This window comes from Cervus elaphus, chromosome 13 (genome assembly GCF_910594005.1).
Source record: "Cervus elaphus chromosome 13, mCerEla1.1, whole genome shotgun sequence".
Taxonomy (NCBI): domain Eukaryota; kingdom Metazoa; phylum Chordata; class Mammalia; order Artiodactyla; family Cervidae; genus Cervus; species Cervus elaphus.
In genome coordinates, this window is record NC_057827.1 from 50607631 (window position 1) to 50628678 (window position 21048).

General features: G+C 36.8%; 1 protein-coding gene across 1 annotated transcript in view; it reads left to right on the top strand.

Annotated features, from left to right (window-relative positions):
- The window catches only part of TTC6 (tetratricopeptide repeat domain 6), a 175400-nt gene that overhangs the window by 138665 nt on the left and 15687 nt on the right, over window positions 1-21048 (top strand). The window contains exons 21-26 of the mRNA XM_043921932.1: window positions 652-786; window positions 3682-3831; window positions 4661-4801; window positions 6696-6809; window positions 9957-10076; window positions 16518-16591. Of these exons, the coding sequence (XP_043777867.1) occupies window positions 652-786; window positions 3682-3831; window positions 4661-4801; window positions 6696-6809; window positions 9957-10076; window positions 16518-16591 (734 nt within the window). The remainder of the gene's footprint in view (window positions 1-651; window positions 787-3681; window positions 3832-4660; window positions 4802-6695; window positions 6810-9956; window positions 10077-16517; window positions 16592-21048) is intronic.

A 21048-nucleotide genomic window follows, 5' to 3' on the forward strand; every position in this document is an offset into this window, starting at 1 on the left:
TTATGAAAAGCTGTCTTTATCTGGGAAACTGAATTTTTTCATTAATGAATTTCAACTCTTTTGGCAAAATAGTTTAAATGGGTAATTTTTGATGTTAGTTTATTCTCTCGTGTCAGTGGAACCCTGTTGAGAGCACAGCAGAACAAAGTAAAGGGTGATTCAAACCGCCTCAGAGATTGTCAGTAGAGAACTTTTACTACATAACAGCCGGCCAGCATTCCCTTCAGGAGACTTACTAGGCAACTGGTCATAAACTGGTCTATAAATTGAAGTCTGATTTAAGACTATGAGAAAATACCCTTTAGAATTTAGAAATTAGTCTTGTATGGCTCTATTTCATAGATTAAACTCACATAAATTTTCACAAAAAAGAAAAGAATTTAGAAATTACAGTTCCAAAAGTCCATTTGTGTAAGCCTACTTATATACCTCCTTATAGGCCAGGCACATGGATAGGTCAGACTCCCCACCCGGGTCCTCTCTCACTGTGCTCTGACAAGATCCATGTCTTTACCAGATCTGTGTGTCCTCATGTGAAATGAGTGTAAGGCTGTGCACTCAGGATTCCCTTTACTATGTAGCCTGTCATGTTAAATAAACATTATAGAGAAACGTTATCTTCCCTCACTCTCTTTTTTAAAATCTTTATAGGAAGCCATGAGAATGTTTAAAAAGGCGTTGGATCTCATTTCTTATTCTGATAAAGGACTGAATCCCTTAGCAGCTTCTGCAGACTGTCTGTATCACTTGGGTCTTTGTTACATGGAGGAAGGCAGCTTACAACTGGTATTTTGTGTATTTAGGCACATAAGTTTTTCATGGTTTTAGAAATTATTTCCTTACATTCAGTTCCATTTCCAAAGGCCACCTAAGCAGTGAGGGACTAGACCAAAGCTTCTCGTAAAGCTTGGCTTACTATAGTCAGTCTGCAAACTTAAAACCTACTACGTTGTTTTATTTATTCAACACGTTTTATTAATGCTTGTTTGTCGACAATATTCTAAAGACTAATGTGTGTTTCCCGCCAAAACAGTAAATCTAATTGTAAGAAATTATTATAGCAAAATAATTTAATCACTTAGTATAAATTTACTTACCACAGTAAATTTGTCAGTACTTTGAGTGCATCAATGTCATGCAGGATAAATGGAAAACAATTAGGACACTGATTTCCCTTATTGACAACTGAACAATTAAAATCAGAGTAAATTGGCTGTTAAGATGACCAGGTTCATTGAAAAACAGTTGATTCAATTATTAAGTATTTATCTATTAGGTTGGTGCAAAAGTAATTGCAGTTTTGGACCTTGAACTTTAAATCATTATTAGCTAGGCTCAAACAAATCCTTATTTTTTTTGAATTTTATTTTATTTTTAATTAGAGGATAATTACTCTACAATATTGTGACAGTTTCTGCCATACATCAAACATGAATCAGCTGTAGGTATATACATGTCCCCTCACTCTTAAACCTCCCTCTCACCTGCTTCCCCATCCTACCCCTCTAGGTTGTCACAGAGCACAGCTTTGGGTTCCCTATCAAACACATCTTTATTAATCTTTATTAATTAATTTAATTTATTTATTTAATATTTATTAATTAATTATTTTAATTAAAATAGGAGCCATTATAATCAACATATTTTTGCCAACGAGAAATAAGTTTATTTATTCCTGTAGTGTAAAAATCTGTGCTTCAGGATTCGGTGAACTGTTGGAAAGCATTTTCTGCATCCTGCTGGCTGTGGAAGCGTTTTCCCTGCAAAAAGTTGTCAAGATGCTTGAAGAAGTGGTAGTCGGTTGGCAAGAGATGAAGTGAATATGGTGGATGAGGCAAAACCATAGCCCAACTCATTCAACTTTTGAAGTGTTGGTTGTGCGACATGCAATCGGGCATTGTTATGGAGAAAAATTGGGCCCTTTCTGTTGACCGATGCCAGCTTGTAGGCGTTGCAGTTTTCGGTGCATCTCATTGATTTGCTGAGCATATTTCTCAGCTGTAACGGTTTCACTGGGATTTAAAAAGCTGTAGTGGATCAGACCAGCAGAACACCAAACAGTGAGCATGACCTTTTTTTGGTGCAAGTTTGGCTTTGGGAAGTGCTTTGGACCTTCTTCTTTGTCCAGCCACTGAGCAGGTCATGGCCAGTTGTATAAAATCCACTTTTTGTCACACCCTGATTGAGAAATGGTTCATTGTTGTGTAGAATCAAGGGAAGACAACACTTCAGAACGACAATGTTTTTCATTTCCAGTCAGCTTACGAAGCACTGACTTATCAAACTTTTTCACCTTTCCAATTTGCTTCAAATGAAGAATGATTGTAGAATGGTTGACATTGAGTTCTTCGGCAACTTCTCATGTAGTTGTAAGGGGATCAGCTTTGATGATGGTTCTCAGTTTTCGTTGTCAACTTCCAAAGGCCAGCCACTGCGCTCCTCGTCTTCAAGGCTCTTGTCTCCTTTGCAAAACTTTTTGAACCACCGCTGTGCTGTACATTCATTAGCAGTTCTTGGGCCGAAAGCGTTGTTGATGTTGTGAGTTGTCTCCGCTGCTTAATGACCTATTTTGAACTCCAATAAGAAAATCGCTCAAATTTGCTTTTTTGTCTAACATCATTTCCATAATCTAAAATAAATATAAAATAAACAGCAATAAGTCATTAGCAAAAAAACATAAAGTGAGAAATGTGTATTAAAATAACATATAATGTAACCACATTTATTTAAGAATGTATTCTAATATCAAATGGCAAATTTCAACAGTGCAAAAACCAAAATTATGTTTGCACCAACCTAATAATATTTGGCTATTTTATACAATTCTCCATTTCAAAATTTTCACTGATATGATAAATATGTAAATAACATATCATTGGCTCTTTTTGAATATTTCACAACTACACAGACACACACACAGACAGACACACCCACACACCATTCCAGTCCTTATATTCATAGGGGTGGATGGTGTCTGAGACCTGTATCTTCATAACTTTAAAAGAGAATTGCACTTGATTAGTTTTCCATTAAGAAATTACAATACATATGAGATTAATTACAAATATTTTTTATGCTCTTAGTCCTTTGGACAAGCAGGGGAAACCTAGTTTTGCTTTAAATGTTAGAAAAAATTTTGGAGTTCTTTTGTTTTGAAATTTTGTAACTATGTATCTGCTGGTCTTCATGGGAAATAATAAATAAGAATTGTGATTTCTTTGAAGAAACACAATAAGACACATAATGATTAAAGTCTTTAGGGTCTTCCCTGGTGGCCCAGTGGCTAAGACTCAGTGCTCCCAATGCAGGGGACCTAGGTTGGATCCCTAGTCAGGGATCTAGATCCCACATGCGGCAACTAAAGATCCTGCATACCACAGCTAAGACCCGGTGCAGCCAAATATATACATAAATTAATTTTTTAAAAAAAATTACACCTCCAAATGTATTGTAACAACCTGAATTATGTAGACATTAGTCTGTGAATAAGGGAACCTGTAAATTATAATAAACCTGGGTCATTCATATATTTTGGCTTCACAGGTTTCACTGGGAAAAACATATTTAAAATGACCAAAAAATAAAAATTTTTCAATAATAGTTATACTGTAATGTATTAACTTTTTAACTAATATGTTCTACCCACTGAATGATTTGCTTTTTACCAATATGCTCTTCTAGGCTTTTGATTCCTTTACAAAAGCTGTGAAAGCAAATCCCGATTTTCCAGAAGTCTTTTATCACCGTGGGCTTTGTAAAGTCAAACTCCACAAGAGTGGCTCGATCCTGGATTTCAATCGTGCAATTACCCTTGATCCAAAACATTACCAGGTATTTAAACAGGTGATCGCTCTGGTTTGGAGAGTGTGTTAAATTTGCTAATACTATTAAATCTTTAAGTGTTATTGTTATTAGTTAGCAACAGTTACTTTTATCTACTTTTCAGTTGTTTTAATAATCTATATATTATCTGTATTTTCCATTGAACTGAAAATATGATTTCCGATAGGGATATTATATAGGTAAAAGTGCTTTGTGAATTTTAACGTATATAAATTTGTTAATATTTTAATGTACCTATTAATCGTTATGATTTTATATACTATATAAATAAATTTATTTACTTCTTGTTTTGCTGTTACATTGTATCCTGCCTTTTAAGAGACTATAGAGACAATATAAAATCCAATAGATGAAACTCCATTGGATCTTGATTTTAAAAGCATATGAAATTTGAATATGGATGAAATATCAGATGATTTTAGGGAAATACTATTAATTTTTTTAGATAAACAGTGGTAACGCTGTTGTGTAGGAGAATGTCTTCTTCGAAGAAGATGTATACTGAAAGACTTGGGGTGAATTTTTAAAATGTCTACAATTTATTTTCAAATTGTTCAGAAAAAATTAGATAACAACAAAATTACAAAATGTTAATAATTATTGAATCCAGGTGGTAGGTGTATGGGTGTTCACTGTACTATTCTTTCAATATTCTGCGAGTTTGAAATTTTCTTAATAAAAGAGAGTGACAAAAAGTCTGATTTATATCATATTTGGATGGCATAAATTTGTTCCAACTACCATATATATTTTGGCAGAACTGATGCTTTTACTGAAATAATCTGTTTCTGCTTTCTTCCTATCTTTCTCTGAAAAGGCATATTTAAGTCGAGTAGCCTACTATGGTTTGAAAGGCAGATACTCCAAAGCAATCTTGAGTTGTAATGAGGCCATTAAAATTTACCCTCAGAGTGTGCGTGCCTATGTCTACAGAGGAGTTCTGAAATACTACAGCAGGGTAAGGAATTTCCTACCTTAACCTCTAGTATTTTAGAGTGTGTGGCTGCTCGGATGCCAAGGAGGGACTCACTTCCCCTTTCTCTCTGTGAAAGGAGAATTGCCATGGAATGAAGGCAGAACTACATAGAAGGTGTTACACTTTGACAGTACATCAAAAGAGATTTCATAATGATTTTTCATAAAATAGTGATATTTATTTTTGACATTTATATTTTAAATGGCATTAATTATATATATTTTATTAAGGAAATAGTATTCATTATAGAGAATTTGGAAAATATAATGAGGAAGAAAGAAGATTAAAATCACCTGATTCCCTACCATCAGATGGTAATTCCTGAGAGCACTTTGGTGTATTTCATTTGGCCTTTTTTTCCTAATAAAATATATACTTCCAAAAACTGGGACTGTGCTAGTTAAATAATCTGTGTTGTACCCTGCTTCTTATATTTAATCTTTGAAGATGATACCAGTTTTAATGACTGCATATTATTCCATCATAGTATATTTTAACCACTTTATTGTTGGGCATTTGGATTGTTTGATTTTTTTTTTACTATTTTAAATAATGCACATAGAACAAAATCAAAGGTTATGGTTCCTAAATGGATATTACTGAATTAAAAGGTGTGAGCAACACTACTGATGTCTAATGCTTCTTGGCATATTTTTTTTCTATTTTTCTTTTCTGACATTTCTTTGTAGATATTTCATATGAAATATTTTGCAAATAATACCATAAAACAAAGGTAAGACCTTGCATTACCTTTTAATTCTGTGAAAATTACTGTCTATTTGAATCAGTCCTAATGAGATGGATGAAACTGGAGCCCCTTATACAGAGTGAAGTAAGCCAGAAAGATAAAGAACATTACAGCATACTAACACATATATATGGAATTTAGAAAGATGGTAACGATAACCCTATATGCAAAACGGAAAAAGAGACACAGAAATACAGAACAGACTTTTGAACTCTGTGGGAGAATGCGAGGGTGGGATATTTCAAAAGAACAGCATGTATACTATTTATGGTGAAACAGATCACCAGCCCAGGTGGGGTGCATGAGACAAGTGCTCCAGGCCTGGTGCACTGGGAAGACCCAGAGGAATCGGGTGGAGAGGGAGGTGGGAGGGGGAATCGGGATGGGGAATACGTGTAAATCTATGGCTGATTCATATCAATGTATGACAAAAAAATTAAAAAAAAAAATGGATGATCTAAGTTATCAGGGAAGCATCCAAGAGAAGCAAAAGAGAACCTGGGTAGAAAACATGACAATTATGTGATATCACAGTACTAGTGACAGAAGCAAGCCAGCTCTGGTGAATGTTTGTTGGGTGAATTAGCTTTCTTCTCTTTTATCCATAAGAAATTTTTTTTTTCCTTGCTATATAGTAATAGGGGTCTTCCCAGGTGGCATTAGTGGTAAAGAATCTGCCTGTCAATGCAGGAGACGCAGGTTTGATCCCTTGGTAGGGAAGATCCCTTGGAGTAGGAAATGGCAATCCACTCCAGTATTCTTGCCTAAAAAATTTCACGGACAGAGGAGTCTGGCAGGCTATAGTCCATAGAGTTGCAGAGTCGGACACAACAGAGCAAATGAGCACACACACACATATAGCAACAATGGAAAAAAGATAATCATTAATAGTTGTTTGTATGTTGAATTTTATTTGCAAGTGAGAAAAACTATAATAACAGTTCCTACCAAGGGACCTTCTTAATTAATTCTGTAAAAGATTACTTTGATTGTCTTAATTTCACAGATGATACACAGAATGATTAAATGAATAGTCCCCAAACTCCGATAGAATCAAGAATTTATTTTACAACTAAATTTAAGTCTATTATGATTAACCCTCCTCACTTAATTATGTTTTCTTTGTAGACTTATAAACTAGCGATTACAGATTTAACTACAGCTATCAACATGGATAAAAACAGTTATATAGCATTTTATAATAGAGCATTATGTTACACCAAGATAAATGAACTTCAAATGGTAAGATTTATAAATATGTTTAAAGCATATTTTCTTTCTTATTTCTATTTCTTTCATGTTTCTTATTTCTGTTACAATTTTGGAAAAATAATTCCTGTGGAAATACACACAAAACTTGAGAAGCCAAAGAACCATTTTAAAGAATATTTAATTTTTTGTTAGTGCTTACCAAATTTTCTTATGCAGTCTCTGTGACGTCAAATGAAAATTAATTTTATAATGCTTCTAAAAGCATTTAAGGGCTGTGTAAATTAACACGTGTTATATGTTTCTCATTTGAGAAAAACGTTTCCACTGATAAATTGTGTGTAGAATTTTTAAGCAGTGATCACTAGCGATATTGTTTGCTTCACAACCTCAACATTAACTAGAACAGCCTGTGGAGGTATTTTGTTACAGGGCTCAGACCATGGATGAGCAGGCAGTTTTGAGTGATGGTTTCCAGCTCAGAGACCGTTTTGAAGCCTAACTGATGGTTGAAGCAAACTTTTTTTCTCTATTTATCCTGCTCCTGATTCTGCCTATGCAAGCTCTTTTTTATATTTTTGAACCTTACTTCATTCTCCAGTTTCCCCTTATCAATTTTGTCCTTTTCCAATCAGTTTCCTCACTGGGAAGCAGATCAGTAGTTTCTTAGTGTTCTGCCCAATTTCTTGCTTCCTTTTCTGCTACCCACCTATCTCCTCTTCCCTGTTTCTATCCACTTCATTGTTGATGATGCCTTCTTTTAAAAGACTGCATCATGTTCCTGCTGTTGTGTGTGGACACACTCCCTCAATTTCCTCAAAACCTGGAAAGTTAAATCTGTTTAAAACATTTAGAAATTTAGTGATTTATTTCCTATGGATGGAAGAAGTTGAGAAATATTGTTTCTGTCTAAATGGATATCAAATTGCGGATAACTGGATTTTCAGGTTTCCTTCAGAAATGTTGACAAATGAATAACTAATTTTAACACAGGTTGTTGTTACCATTCTAGGAGCCAATTAAAGGATCATTTATTAGAGTAACTTGCACAGCAGGAATCTTTGACAGCTTCCTCCCCACCCTGACCCCTGCCTTTTCTGGGTAACCCTGAACTTGCAAACAATGGTCGGGGTCTGGGCAGGGAAGTACTATTTTTGTTATGTCTGACTGGTATCAGAGTTGGTGCTCTATGAATAAGGAAAACGAAAATCTATGTAAATGGGAACCTAACTAGAATAAGAATATATTGGCTATTTTAGAGCGGCCTGGTACCCAATGCTTTTCATCCAATGGACTTGTTTTACAGATGAGGAAATGGAAACAGGGAGAGGTTAGAAGCACATCCAAGTCACACAGGGAATAGGGACCTGTATTGGCGTCCACGGGTTTGTTTGCTTCTGGCTAACAGTCGTTAGGTGGCTTTGTGAAACCATCTGACCTCCAGCACGTGGACCGGATGTCACTTTATAGTGTCACCTCCTCCCTTTTGTCTCCCTCCACCTGTTTCTCAGCATTCCTGCCATAACAGGACCAAGCAAACCCAAGTCATTTTGCACAAAAAATGCACTCTCAAGATACAGTTTCATAAAAACTAAGAAAAGGTGAAGTCTGGTTCCTACCCCCTTATGTTAATAAAAGTAGTAACTGTTACCATCCATTTTGGGCTTATCGTGTGATAGGCACTGGGCTAAATGCTTTACCAACATTCAATCAAAATATTTTAAGGACTTCCCTGGAGGTCCAGTGATTAAGACTTCACCTTCCAATGTAGGGGGTGGAGGTTTGATCCCTGATTAGGGAGCTAAGATCCCACATGCCTTGGGGCCAGAAAACTGAAACATAAAACAAAAGCAATATTGTAGTAAATTCTATAAATGGTCCATATAAAAAATCTAAAAAAACAATATTTTAAAGTGGACTTCTATAACAATATGATGTTATTAATATTCCATTTTTGTGGATAAGAAAACTGAGGCTTAATGTTAAGTAACTTTCCCAAGACTGAAAGCTTAGTGACAATAGCAGAGACAAAGCCCAAAGCCTGCTCACTGTGACCTTCATGAAATCTCATTTCCAAGCTTTTGTTTCCTCTTTTGTTACATATTCAGTTGCTTAGTAGATTTCTAAGGCATCATGATATATACACAGGTTTTAATTATGTGATTCTGTGAAAGGAAAATTGCAAACATTCTAGTTTTGTTTTACAAGTGTTACAAATTATTTCTACAGCCTGTCAGTGTTTATTTATAGTTATTCCACAATATACATATAGGATGTTTAATTGTACAATTCTTTTAGATGTCAAGTTCCCCATCACAAAACACTAGAGGAGAACCACTAACTAAGCAAATAGTAAAATACTATTTATTCACATTTTCATTTAGCACATGCTACAGGCATATATGATTTGGCCCTTTTCTGATGAAACCATATGGCTCTTTTGGGGAAAATGTTCAGAAGGAAAATGAGTTAAGCGATTCAGCTCCAACTGATGTTTGGGATACTCCTAGTACCTGGTACAGTAAAAACCTATTTATTGAATGAAAAAAAAAAGATAAGAAATGGAAAAAGGTCCTCTGAGTTGATTCTCAGCTTAGACTATCTTTAAAAGGGAGAATACTGAAGTAATTTTCCAACAAGTGCTCATTTGTTAGTTTTATTAAGATTTGTTTTCATTGCTTTATGATTTATTCACGCAACAAAAATTTATCAAATGCCTAGTAAGTGCAGGCATGGTGCTAGTTACTGGCTTTACAATGTGTGAACAAAATGAATAATCTCTGCCTCAGTAAAACTTAGGTTTCAGTGACAAAAACAATAAAACACTATAAAGCAGTTAAACTTCAAAAGGTTAACAAGTGCTCTGCTTTAATGTCAGTAGTCATTTTGTGAAACTGTTGAGCTGGGGAAGGGTGTTGTGTGCCCCCTTCAATCCATGCACAATAAAAATGCTTAGGATAGCATGTGAAGTATAAGCACAGTGCACCCCATTTGTTAGAAAGTAGCAGCATCCATAGTATTTAATTAAGTGGACCTATTAAATCTAACAAATGATTATTTTCAGCCTTAAATTTTAAGTCACATTGAAGAACTAATTATGAGGTTCTAGTTTTTCCGTGGTCAATGTAGTAACGCTTTAAAGAGTTGACTCTAGCTTGTAAGTGATTATTTCATTTTTAGGCATTAACAGATTATGGAATTGTGCTTCTTCTTAATGCTGGAGAAACTGTGACATTGAACACCTTCATTAATCGTGGACTCATCTATGCAGAATTAGAACAGTTCAGTTTTGCTTTAGAGGTAAACTTTTCTGTTTGCTTGTAAAAATGAACCCATTTGATTTTGCATGTTCACTTCTGAAAACCTGTGAAAAAGTTTTTCTTGATAATTAATGGCACTATTAATGAACAATAATTCAACTTTAGTGAGAATTGTGATGAAGTACTTTGAATGATAGAATCTTTGCAAAAATATGTTTTTTACTTTTTAAATACAAATGAATGGATAATATGTAAAAAAATTCTAAATTGATGAAATATCAAGACTGTCATCTCTCCTAAGGGAGTGTCTTAGCTGTAGACAAAAATTAAAGTGATTTAAGTATCATTTACTTTGCTGCTCAGTGCTCTTCCTCGTTCATAGTTTTCCTCATTCCACATTGAAAATATGTCAGAATAAATCTGTTTGCTTCTCATGGGTAGAAAATAGCAGCTCAGAATAGGTTACTGGGAACAGGCTTTTAAGTTAGTGGGAACAGGCACTCAGAATTGCAATAGAAGACAGCATCTGCAATATATGGATAAGAAACAGGTGGATTTCTTTATAGAAAAATGAAACAAAGTTCACTGTTCTCATTTTTATCTGTATTGTCTGTATAGAGTTAAATTAGGAATTAAGAGATACAGACAAAAATCAAATAGTAATTTGAAGTTTGCCATTAAATAATGGTAACTTTTCTTCTGTGTTTTTCAGGAACCACAACAGACCATTATGTAGGAGAGTGTTTCCTATTTTTTCACCTCCAAATATAACTTGTATTATTTTTCAACTTCTGGAGCCATCTTTTGAGATTCTGTCCCACAAAATTACTTATTATTAAAGAAGTGACTAAGATACTGTATTCTAGGCAGTTTACATAATCGTGTTGGTGCTCAGTTACAAGTTATGTCTGACTCTGTGACCGCATGCACTGCAGCCTACCAGGCTTTTCTGTCTGTGAGATTTCTCAAGCAAGGATACTGGAGGGGGTTGCCATTTCTTTCCCAGGGAATCTTGCAGACCCAGAAACCGAACTTGGCAGGCAGCAGGTGGATTCCTGCTTGGCAGGCAGATTCTTTACCACTGGGCCACCAGGGAAGCCAGTTTACACTATGGTGAAATGTGATTTCAAGAGTTGAACTCCCTTAGGTTTTGGCTTTGAGATGTGCCCTTTGGAATTCCCTCAGGTAGGGAAAGCTAAAGAATGTCTTTGGAATAGGCAAAAAAGCTATGAGACTCTGGGCAATGGTGTTGGGTGGAGAAAGTGAGGAAAATGAGGTTTGGAAGCAAAAGACGTCAGCTGTTGGAGAATTAAATGCAGGGCCCATGTTACTACCCACCTAAGTATTCCTTTAGTACTTAACAGAACAGTAACTCGAGTTATTGCACAGTTATACCTGCTGTGTTCTCAACAATACTGCGTGATTTACAATTGTCACTTATGGATGAGGAAGCTGATATTCTAAAGAGGTTATTGAAAGAGTGAGAGAGTTCCAGAAAAACATCTGTTTCTGCTTTATTGACTATGCCAAAGCCTTTGACTGTGTGGATCACAATAAACTGTGGAAAATTCTGAAAGAGATGGGAATACCAGACCACCTGACCTGCCTCTTGAGAAACCTGTATGCAGGTCAGGAAGCAACAGTTAGAACTGGACATGGAACAACAGACTGGTTCCAAATAGGAAAAGGAGTACGTCAAGGCTGCTTATTTAACTTATATGCAGAGTACATCATGAGAAATGCTGGGCTGGAGGAAGCACAAGCTGGAATCAAGATTGCTGGGAGAAATATCAATAACCTTAGATATGCAGATGACACCACCCTTCTGGCAGAAAGTGAAGAGGAACTAAAGAGCCTCTTGATGAAGGTGAAAGAGGAGAGTGAAAAAGTTGGCTTAAAGCTTAACATCCAGAAAACTCAGATCATGGCATCCGGTCCCATCACTTCATGGCAAGTAGATGGGGAGACAGTGGCAACAGTGTCTGACTTTATTTTTCTGGGCTCCAAAATCACTGCAGATGGTGATTGCAGCCATGAAATTAAAAGACGGTTACTCCTTGGAAGGAAAGTTATGACCACCCTAGACAGCATATTAAAAAGCAGAGACATTACTTTGCCAACAAAGGTCCATCTAGTCAAGGCTATGGTTTTTCTAGTAGTCATGTATAGATGTGAGAGCTGGACTATAAAGAAAGCTGAGTGCTGAAGAAATTGATGCTTTTGAACTGTGGTGTTGGAGAAGACTTGAGAGTCCCTTGGACTGCAAGGAGATCCAACCAATCCATCCTAAAGGAGATCAGTCCTGGGTGTTCATTGGAAGGACTGATTTTGAAGCTGAAACTCCAATACTTTGGCCACCTGATGCGAAGAGCTGACTCATTTGAAAAGAAAAGATTGAGGGCAGGAGGAGAAGCGGACAACAGAAGATAAGATGGTTGGATGGCATCACCGACTCAATGGACATGGGTTTTTGTGGACTCCGGGAGTTGGTGATGGCCAGGGCGGCCTGGTGTGCTGTGGTTCATGGGGTCACAAAGAGTTGGACATGACTGAGTGACTGAACTGAACTGAACTGAGTCAACCAGGAAGTACTGGGGCAAGATATGAACTTAGGTCTCTCCTGATTCCAAATCCTGTATTCCTTCAGACATTGAAGATACGGAGACAAATAAGACAGATTTCCAGGCCTTGAGGAGCTCATGGTGGGAATCATTCTTGACCTCTCTCTTTTCTCACACCCCGTGTCTAAATCATGAGCCAGTGTGGTCAGCTCTGCCATCAAAACGTATCTTGAGTTCAGTCATTTCTCATTTTTTCACCCTGCTCTCCTCCTCCTTCCAGCCTCTACCTTCTCCTGCCTGGGTTCCTGCAGTAGCTTTCCATCTGGACTCGCTGCTTCTGCTGTCGTCCCTCTAGGTGCTATTCACACTTAGCAGCCAGAGATGCCTCTGACAAACATAAAGCAGTTCAAGCTTCTCCTCGGCTCAGAACCCTCCAGTGGCTTCCCATCACACTCAGGCCAAAATCTGAACTCTTGATTGTAGCCAACCAAGACCCCAGTGACCTGACTGCTGCTCACTGATCTGACTTCATTGTCAATGTTCTTCTTTTCTCCACTCAGGTTACTCCGCTGTGGCCTTTGGCTACACCTCGGAAATCCCAGGCTCCCTTCCTGCCTCAGGGTCCTCACACAGCTATTCCCTATTTGGAAAACACTCCTCCTATTGATCTGTATATGGTTCACGACCTCCTTTTATTCCATGTTTCTTCTCAAATGTGACCTCCGCAGTCAAAAAGAGTAGATTAATTAAAATGGAATATGAAAAAATTAAAATAATCCCAGATAAGTCTGGAAAGAGAAGACAAAGGAACAGAAACAGAGGAGACCAGCAGAAAACAGACAATAAATGGTAGACCTAAATCCAACCTTACCAGCAGTTACATTAAATGGAAATTCTCCAAATACCCCAATTGAAATAGTGATGATGTTATATTAGAATTTTTTAAAAGTCCCAACAATATTCTGGCTGCAAGAAACAGACTTTAGATATAAGATATAGTAGGGTAAAAGTAAAAAGACTGCGGAAAAAAACATGCCCTGCAAACACTGCAGGCTTGCCTTGGAGATATTGTAGGTTTGGTTCCAGACCATAGCAATAAAGCGAACATAGCAATAAAGTGACTCACATTAATTGTTTTGTTTCATGTAAAAGTGCATATAAAAGTTATGTTTGTACAATGCTGTAGTCTATTGAGTGTGCAATAGCATTATGTCTTAAAAATGGACCTATCTTAGTTAAAAAGTACTTTATTGATAAAAAATGTTAACCATCATCTGAGCCTTCAGTTAGTTGTAATCTTTTTGCAGTAGTAACATCAAGGATCATTGGAGGATCACAAACTACCATAACAACTATAATAATAATGAAAATGTTTGAAATATTATGAGAATTACCAGAATATGATACAGAGACACGAACTGAGCAAATGTTGTTGAAAAAATGGTGCCAATAGACTTGCTTGAGGCAAGATTGCACAATTTGTACAAAGTGCAATATCTGCGAAGCTCAATAAAACAAGATATGCCTGCAATAAAAGGCAAAAAAAGTTTTTCCCCTGTGTAAATTTTAAAAAGTAATTAGAAAAATTAAAGAAAGATGATTGCTGAGGCAGACCAATGAAGAAATACATGACTGAATAATAAGAGGGCTAAATGCAGAACCTAGAGAGAGCAGAGTCTGAAAACCTACGCAGGGAAACATTATTAGTGGGAATGATTGATTAACAGAGAGATCAAGTAGGATGAGAGCTGAAAATGTATTAGTTAACTGATAGTTGTGTGCACTTCGTAAGAACACAGGAAATAAGAGTGTGGCATTTGAACTGGACTTGTTAGGCTGAATTAATGGGAAAGTTTGTAATGAAATCTCAGTTACAGTTGTAAGTTTGACCTCATTTCAGCAAAAAAGGAAAAGAAAATCCTCTTGGGGGAAATACCTGGTAGCATATTTCATTAGATTATATTTGTCTGGATAATAAATTTCTTATTTTCTTCCAAATAATTCCATGTAGCATCAAAACGTGCTTCAGAAGTCTAAGTGGGGAGTTCATATTCTCAGACGGGTCTGGACTGATACCCTTCTCCTATAGTAGCGCCCCAGAGGGTTCAGTTTGACATTACTGCTCCCTCTTCCACCCCTGGTATTAGCAGAGAACTTATTCTACCCCCGTTAAACAGCCAGCTTTGTGGAAGGAGAAGGGAGAGGGGAAGATGATGGAGGAACAGAGGGAGGAGGGAGACCATCCTCATGGTTGAGTTCTCTCTAGTGGAGTGGAAACCAGAAATCTGATGCTTAGCTTTTAAGACTGTAGAGCGCTCTTACCCAGCCTTCTGGAAGTGGGAAGGGAGTCTGGAAACTAAAGTTCCCTTTAGCCACTCCACAGGAGGTTAGGATCCTCCCCACTGTCTAGTTTGGTCAAGTGAGTTCATAACCAAAACGGCCCAAAAGATTCTTGCTGAAGCAGTCCTCTGGGAAAAAAGCAGTCATTTTTATTTTTTATTCCTTTGTTTATTCCATTTTTATTCCTTTACAGGCGTTGAACTCTTATTTTTTGAGTTCCCAAATTATGGGATATAATTCCATAATCCCACATTATGGCAAACATTGAAATCAATCTGTATCTCACATTATTTACGTATATATGTACACAATACCTGTGGACATACCTAGGACTTCCCTGGTGGCTCAGACGGTAAAGCATCTGCCTACAATGCAGGAGACCTGGGTTCAATCCCTGGGTCGGGAAGATCCCCTGGAGAAGGACATGGCAACCCACTCTAGTACTCTTGCCTGGGAAATCCCATTGATGGAGGATCCTGGTAGGCTACAGTCCATGGGGTTGCAAAGAGTCAGACACAAGAACAACTTCACTTTCACTTTCACACATACCTATACATATAAGTCTCATTGCTGTTGACGTGGTCTTTCGATATGTAGACATTTATTTAAACATTTTATTTGTTTCAGTTTAGTGGTATTCTTATTTTGCTTCAGGTTTCAGTTGTTTTTGTAGGGCTTTGAAAAGCTTAAGAACTTCAGACAGCATGTCTTTGGTGTCCAATAGAGAACAGTGTTCAGGTCACAGCATCAGGATCTCGGGCAGAGTTAGTGCTTTTAATTCTTTTAGCCTCTTCCCCAGTACCATTTGGGCTTCCCTGGTGGCTCAGACGGTAAAGAACCTGCTTGCAGTGCAGGAGACAAGGGTTTGACTCTTGGGTTGGGAAGATCCCCTGGAGGAGGGCATGGCAACCCCATCAGTGTTCTTGCCTGGAGAATCCCCATGGTTAGAAGAGCCTGGCAGGCTACAGTCCATGGGGTCACAAAGAGTTGGACACGACTGAGGGACTAAGCCCAACCACTACCATTCAGGTCTATTCCAACTGACTGCCCTGACTTTACCTGTTGCAGTTAGCATTTCCACTGCTCCTTCTCTGGAGGCTTCTGGGATCCCTGGACAAAATGACACATTTTCCCCTAAGTGTGGGCTGCCCAGGTAGGAGCTATATTAGCTAATCCACACAAAAGTTGTGGTTATAGTGCCTGGCCCGAGTGCTTATCTGTCCTGTAGTCCTAAGAGTCTCTGCCAGCAAATTTTTATTTCTGTCTGGATAGAGAAGTCTCTGGTGGTGGTCACTGGGGGAAAAAAGCAATAAAAAAGAAAGTAAGTGTGATACCTCATTACAATACCAGGCAAAACCACAAGAAGAGTGGAGATAGGAGTGAGTTTTTGGTTGTGGTATTCTGTATTGGGTTATAGTATTCTCATGTGATACTAAAAGGAAAACATAAAGTTTAAAGAAAATGTATATTTTAAGGCTTGTGTAAAATTTATTTGTGGTAGAATCAAAGTTAGGAGGAAGTTTATGAAAACCCAAAAGATAATGTGGTAAAACTAACCAAAATTTGTAAAACTCTTTCAGGATTTTAAACAAGCGGCACTGATAAGCAAGACTAACGTGAACCTATGTCAAGCTACTGCCATATGCTATCACAGGTATGGAGGGTGGTTCATGAAGTGAGAGCAAGTGGGACCAGCAGATTTATAACAGGAGAGACAGAGGAGAATATTGTGGAAGTGGCAGAGTACAAAAATGGGGAGAGACACAGAGAATCACTGTATGGAAGTGGGAACCACACCTAAGTTTCTCAAACTATTTTAGCCAAATCAGCAAGTAAATGCCTGCTGATAGCATTGGGGGTATCCATATGATTCAGGTCCACTTATTGGAAAGGACCTTGGTAATACACAGAATGAAGTCATCAATAGCTTGAAATATCTAAGAATAGAATAATTAACTTTGTTCATTAAATGGAGCTAACTTTTAAAAAGTCTGTTTCCTAGAAGAGAGGTTGATTTAGTAAAATATTTTCAAGAAAATTTTACCTTTAAAAAGCATTTCTAAAACTAAAACTAATTAAAATATACCAGTAAAAATCTATAAAATACAATGAAATCTACAAAAAATACATTACTTAAAATTACTTAAAATACATTACTTGTTTCTGGTATTATTGTAAAAAATAGGTAAATTATAGAAGAGGAGAAAAGAATAGTAACATAAGGCTAAAATATAGAAGATTACTTTAAAATTTACTCTGAAATAATATTAGATTGATTTTGCTAGCTATAATTTATAGTATACATTTCTACCCATACATTTGATATCAAAAAATTAATTTCTGGACATTTTACTTTTAAAAGCATAGAAATTCAGCACATGAATTTCACATTTTAATGTGAAACAATGTATTTAGTTAAGTAATAATTTACAGCATTTTTCATGAGTGAAATAATAGCAGTTACTTGGATGAGAAAATTAGGATAGCAAGTAGACTCTGTAAATATACAATTTAGGCAATAGAACATAGTTTGAATTATTTAGAAAACTGACATTCTTTTTTCCCCTCTTTTAGGACATAACTATTACAGGTATGGTTTCTCTCTGAGAGCTATATTTTTTCAATTTTATGAATATGGTAGTATAATTACTGGAGCTTGTAAAGGTATATTTGGTTAAAAGGCCCAAACTGGTCTCAGACCTTTTAATTTATTATTTTTTTTCTTTTGTTTTTTTTTTAGACCTTTAGATTTATACAGGCAAAAAACATAGTCCCATCATTGTCTATTTTAATACAGCATCTTTGTGCAATTCATCTCTTTAAGTAATTGCCATTCTTAAAAAGAAATGGAATAATAATGACTGATGTGTTTGTTTTGGTGGGCGAGTGGAGACCAGAAATGTCTGAGGTCACTGAATTCTCTTAAAACCAAAACCAGACACCAAAATTTTCTCAGCCTCATTCCTGTGTTTTGCAACTCTTAGAGTCAGTAAACTTTTCTATGTGTCAGGTCCTAATCTCTTTTATGAAATGTAATCACTGGGTATATATGGCGGGGTCTCCTTAAGCTGAAACTGCTTTGCAATTCCAAATAACCAACTTTCATCATCCCACCAGAATCTCTATTGTCTTTTAATAAAAATAGAATTAAATCAACAGTAAAATTCTGATAACTCAGCATCCCAATTCCATGTATTTTAACAGTTTTACTAAATTTAACAATAAGGAATGTTTAGTGATTGGTTATATTTATTTCAAGAAAAATATTTTTGCTTTTCAAGTTGAGCTATAACATACTTTTTACTTCAGCAGCATGGTTTGTAAATAATGAGATTCACTATTGATGTTTCATAGTAGAGAAAGTAAAAATTCTTCCGTTTGGAAAATTTTTAAAAAGGAATAAATCTGTAAATTTTAGGACTTTGATCTTTGAACTCGTGGGGTTGCAGACTTTTGAAGTGTGCCTTTGTATATCTCTGGTTCTCTCTCTTGTGGTTGCTAGGAGACAACATTCCTTAGGCTGAATATCCTACTTGTTGCCCAATTGGGTCACTAAGAGTATTATGGTAGAGTTAATTTTTAGATCTCTTTGAGAAAGCCACCTTAAGATTAAAAAAAAAAGTCACAGAGGGGGAGCCTGATGGCTCAGAGTTACATATTCTATCCACTTTTTACTTCAGCACATTTATTTCACTCTTCTTATATTTGCATAAAATATTTCTGAATCTTCGACTCTGCAGGCCACATTCTTTAGTTTGGGGAGGTATTTATGATTTATTTGTACAACCCAGTAGGGCACATCTGGTCATGTACATGATTCATTTGGAAAATGCGGTGGGCCTTGGTGTCTGTGGCCTAACCTGCAAGCTCAGCAGCTGGTCCTTAGTTAATAGACACCATAATGAGAGTCACACACCTTCCTTCGGTGATCGCGTTATTTTAGATTTATAGAGACACTTTTTATTTTAGAAAAACTAACAGACTTTTGTGTTTGTGTAATTGATGTTTTAACAGTTTATGTGCCAGTTGAACGTGTACCCTGATATAACAGACACTTTGCCATGTTTTTCCATTTCTAAACTGCCACGTGGTTATTTAACAGGAGCCCTAAGCTATAGGACATTGTGTGACATACCCATCTTCAGAAAAATGAAGTTGCTGTGTCTATATTTTTTCCTACTGGTGTAGGGGGCTGGGGGTGGTGTCTCTGGCTTTGGCTCCACAACCTCCTCTGGATTTGATTTTTAGATATTATCAGCTTTGAAGAGGTTGCTAGGTGCCTTTCAAGCTCCCTCCCCAGGTTTAAGGTTTAATGATTGTTTACTTAGTCTGAATAGACTAGATGTTTGTTAAACATTCGTGCTGATAGCTAGATGTGTGTCGAAAAATAACTTCAATTCATTGCCTCATTTTTTCTTTTAAAATTGGTTTGACGATTCAAAGGGTGAAATTATGTTTTGTAAACTACATATTGGCATATGTATTCACAAAAGATTTTAAATTTCCCTCTGGGTAAGAGGGAAGCAATGTGTATGATACAATTTGGAGGTAAGCATACTAGAAACATTTCAGTGCTTTGTGGGAAGAATATGAGAGAACTGGGTTGCCCTGGAAATTTCCATTTACATGGTCACCGTAGGTGTGCATCATAAATAAGTAGCTCACTACCTAGAGATAGAAATGAAAGTGAAGAGTTCAAGTGTTAGTTGCTCAAACGTGTCTGAGCGACCCCATGTACTGTGGCCGACCAGACTCCCCTGTCCATGGGGATTCTCCAGGCAAGAATACTGGAGTTGGTTGCCTTGCCCTCCTTCAGGGGATCTTCCCCACCCGGGAATTGAACACGGATCTCCTGCCTTCAAGGCAGGAGAAGCAGTGGCCGTTAAAAACCTATCAGCTTTTATATATATAAATGCATTTTATATAGAAATGCAAATTTTATATAGAAATGCATTTTATATAGAAATGCAAATTACTACTGTGTAATTATTCTTGATAAAAAGTTCATTATCTAGGCTAGGGTTATTTCTGTAATACAGTGAGAAAGTGGCTACAAGCATTGTAACCTTGTATTCAGTGAACTTATACTTCTCAGATAGTGCCAGTTACCAGGAAAGAGGAGGACAGTTTCACTCTAAACTGCTTGAGGGAGGGGAGCCGTGTTTTCTCTGTGAGAATCCCCAGAGTAAACTCAGGAGATACCAGCTGTCTCATATACGTGAGTGCTCACCGTCTCCTGTTTGTAATGTCAAGCTCTCCTGTGCTTTCCTGTTGACTCTTTTGTCACCTTCTGGCACAACACTTGGCGCACACTTTTGGGCAGTGTTTGCCAAAACGTGGGGGAAATAGCAGCAGCACCTCTATTACTTTTTCACGGCATGCACAAGCATTCAAAAAAATTGAATCACGTTATGGGAAACTGGATTGCTTTTCAGTTTCAAAGTGAATTCTTTCTCAAGACCCTCTGAACACATGAAGGAGAAAGTCTCAGCTAAGAGTTGGTCTTCAGCATCTTCTCCACACTTGGTGATGGATGGTGCCGCTGTCAGGTTTAGTTTTCTGCAAACTGTGCTATCCAACTCCAATATTTATTTATCTTTATGGTTGCCTTCGGCTTATGACATGAGAAATTGATTTTGTGCTTGTGGTATTGAAATTAAGTTTTTTTAAAAAAATAGTTTTACTTAAATAAAAAAGTGACTTAAAGAGAAATACTCAATAAATGATAGGTATAGTTGGGACACGGGGCAACTGTCATGAAGGAAGGGCTGAGGTTTGGGAAACTATATTTTAAGAGATAATGCTGAGTGATATCTAAAAGATGATAGTGTCTAAAACAGTTACCCTGGGTTCCATGATTATTTTCATAAAGGAAAAGTTAGAAAAGCAAGTGATGCATCTTGTTAAAATTTGAAACCTTTTTGAGAAGTAATGAAAAGAATGGAAAGAGGATAATAATCTTTATTGGGTGAGGGTCTCTGTGCTAAGGGTTTTTTTCACATGCTGTCATTTGATCCTTCTAGCAGTTTTGAAAAATTAGTGTTAATTTGTATGTTCAGGCTTAGTCTTGAACGCCAAGCCTTCCTTCTGACTACACTGTTGAGAGGTCAG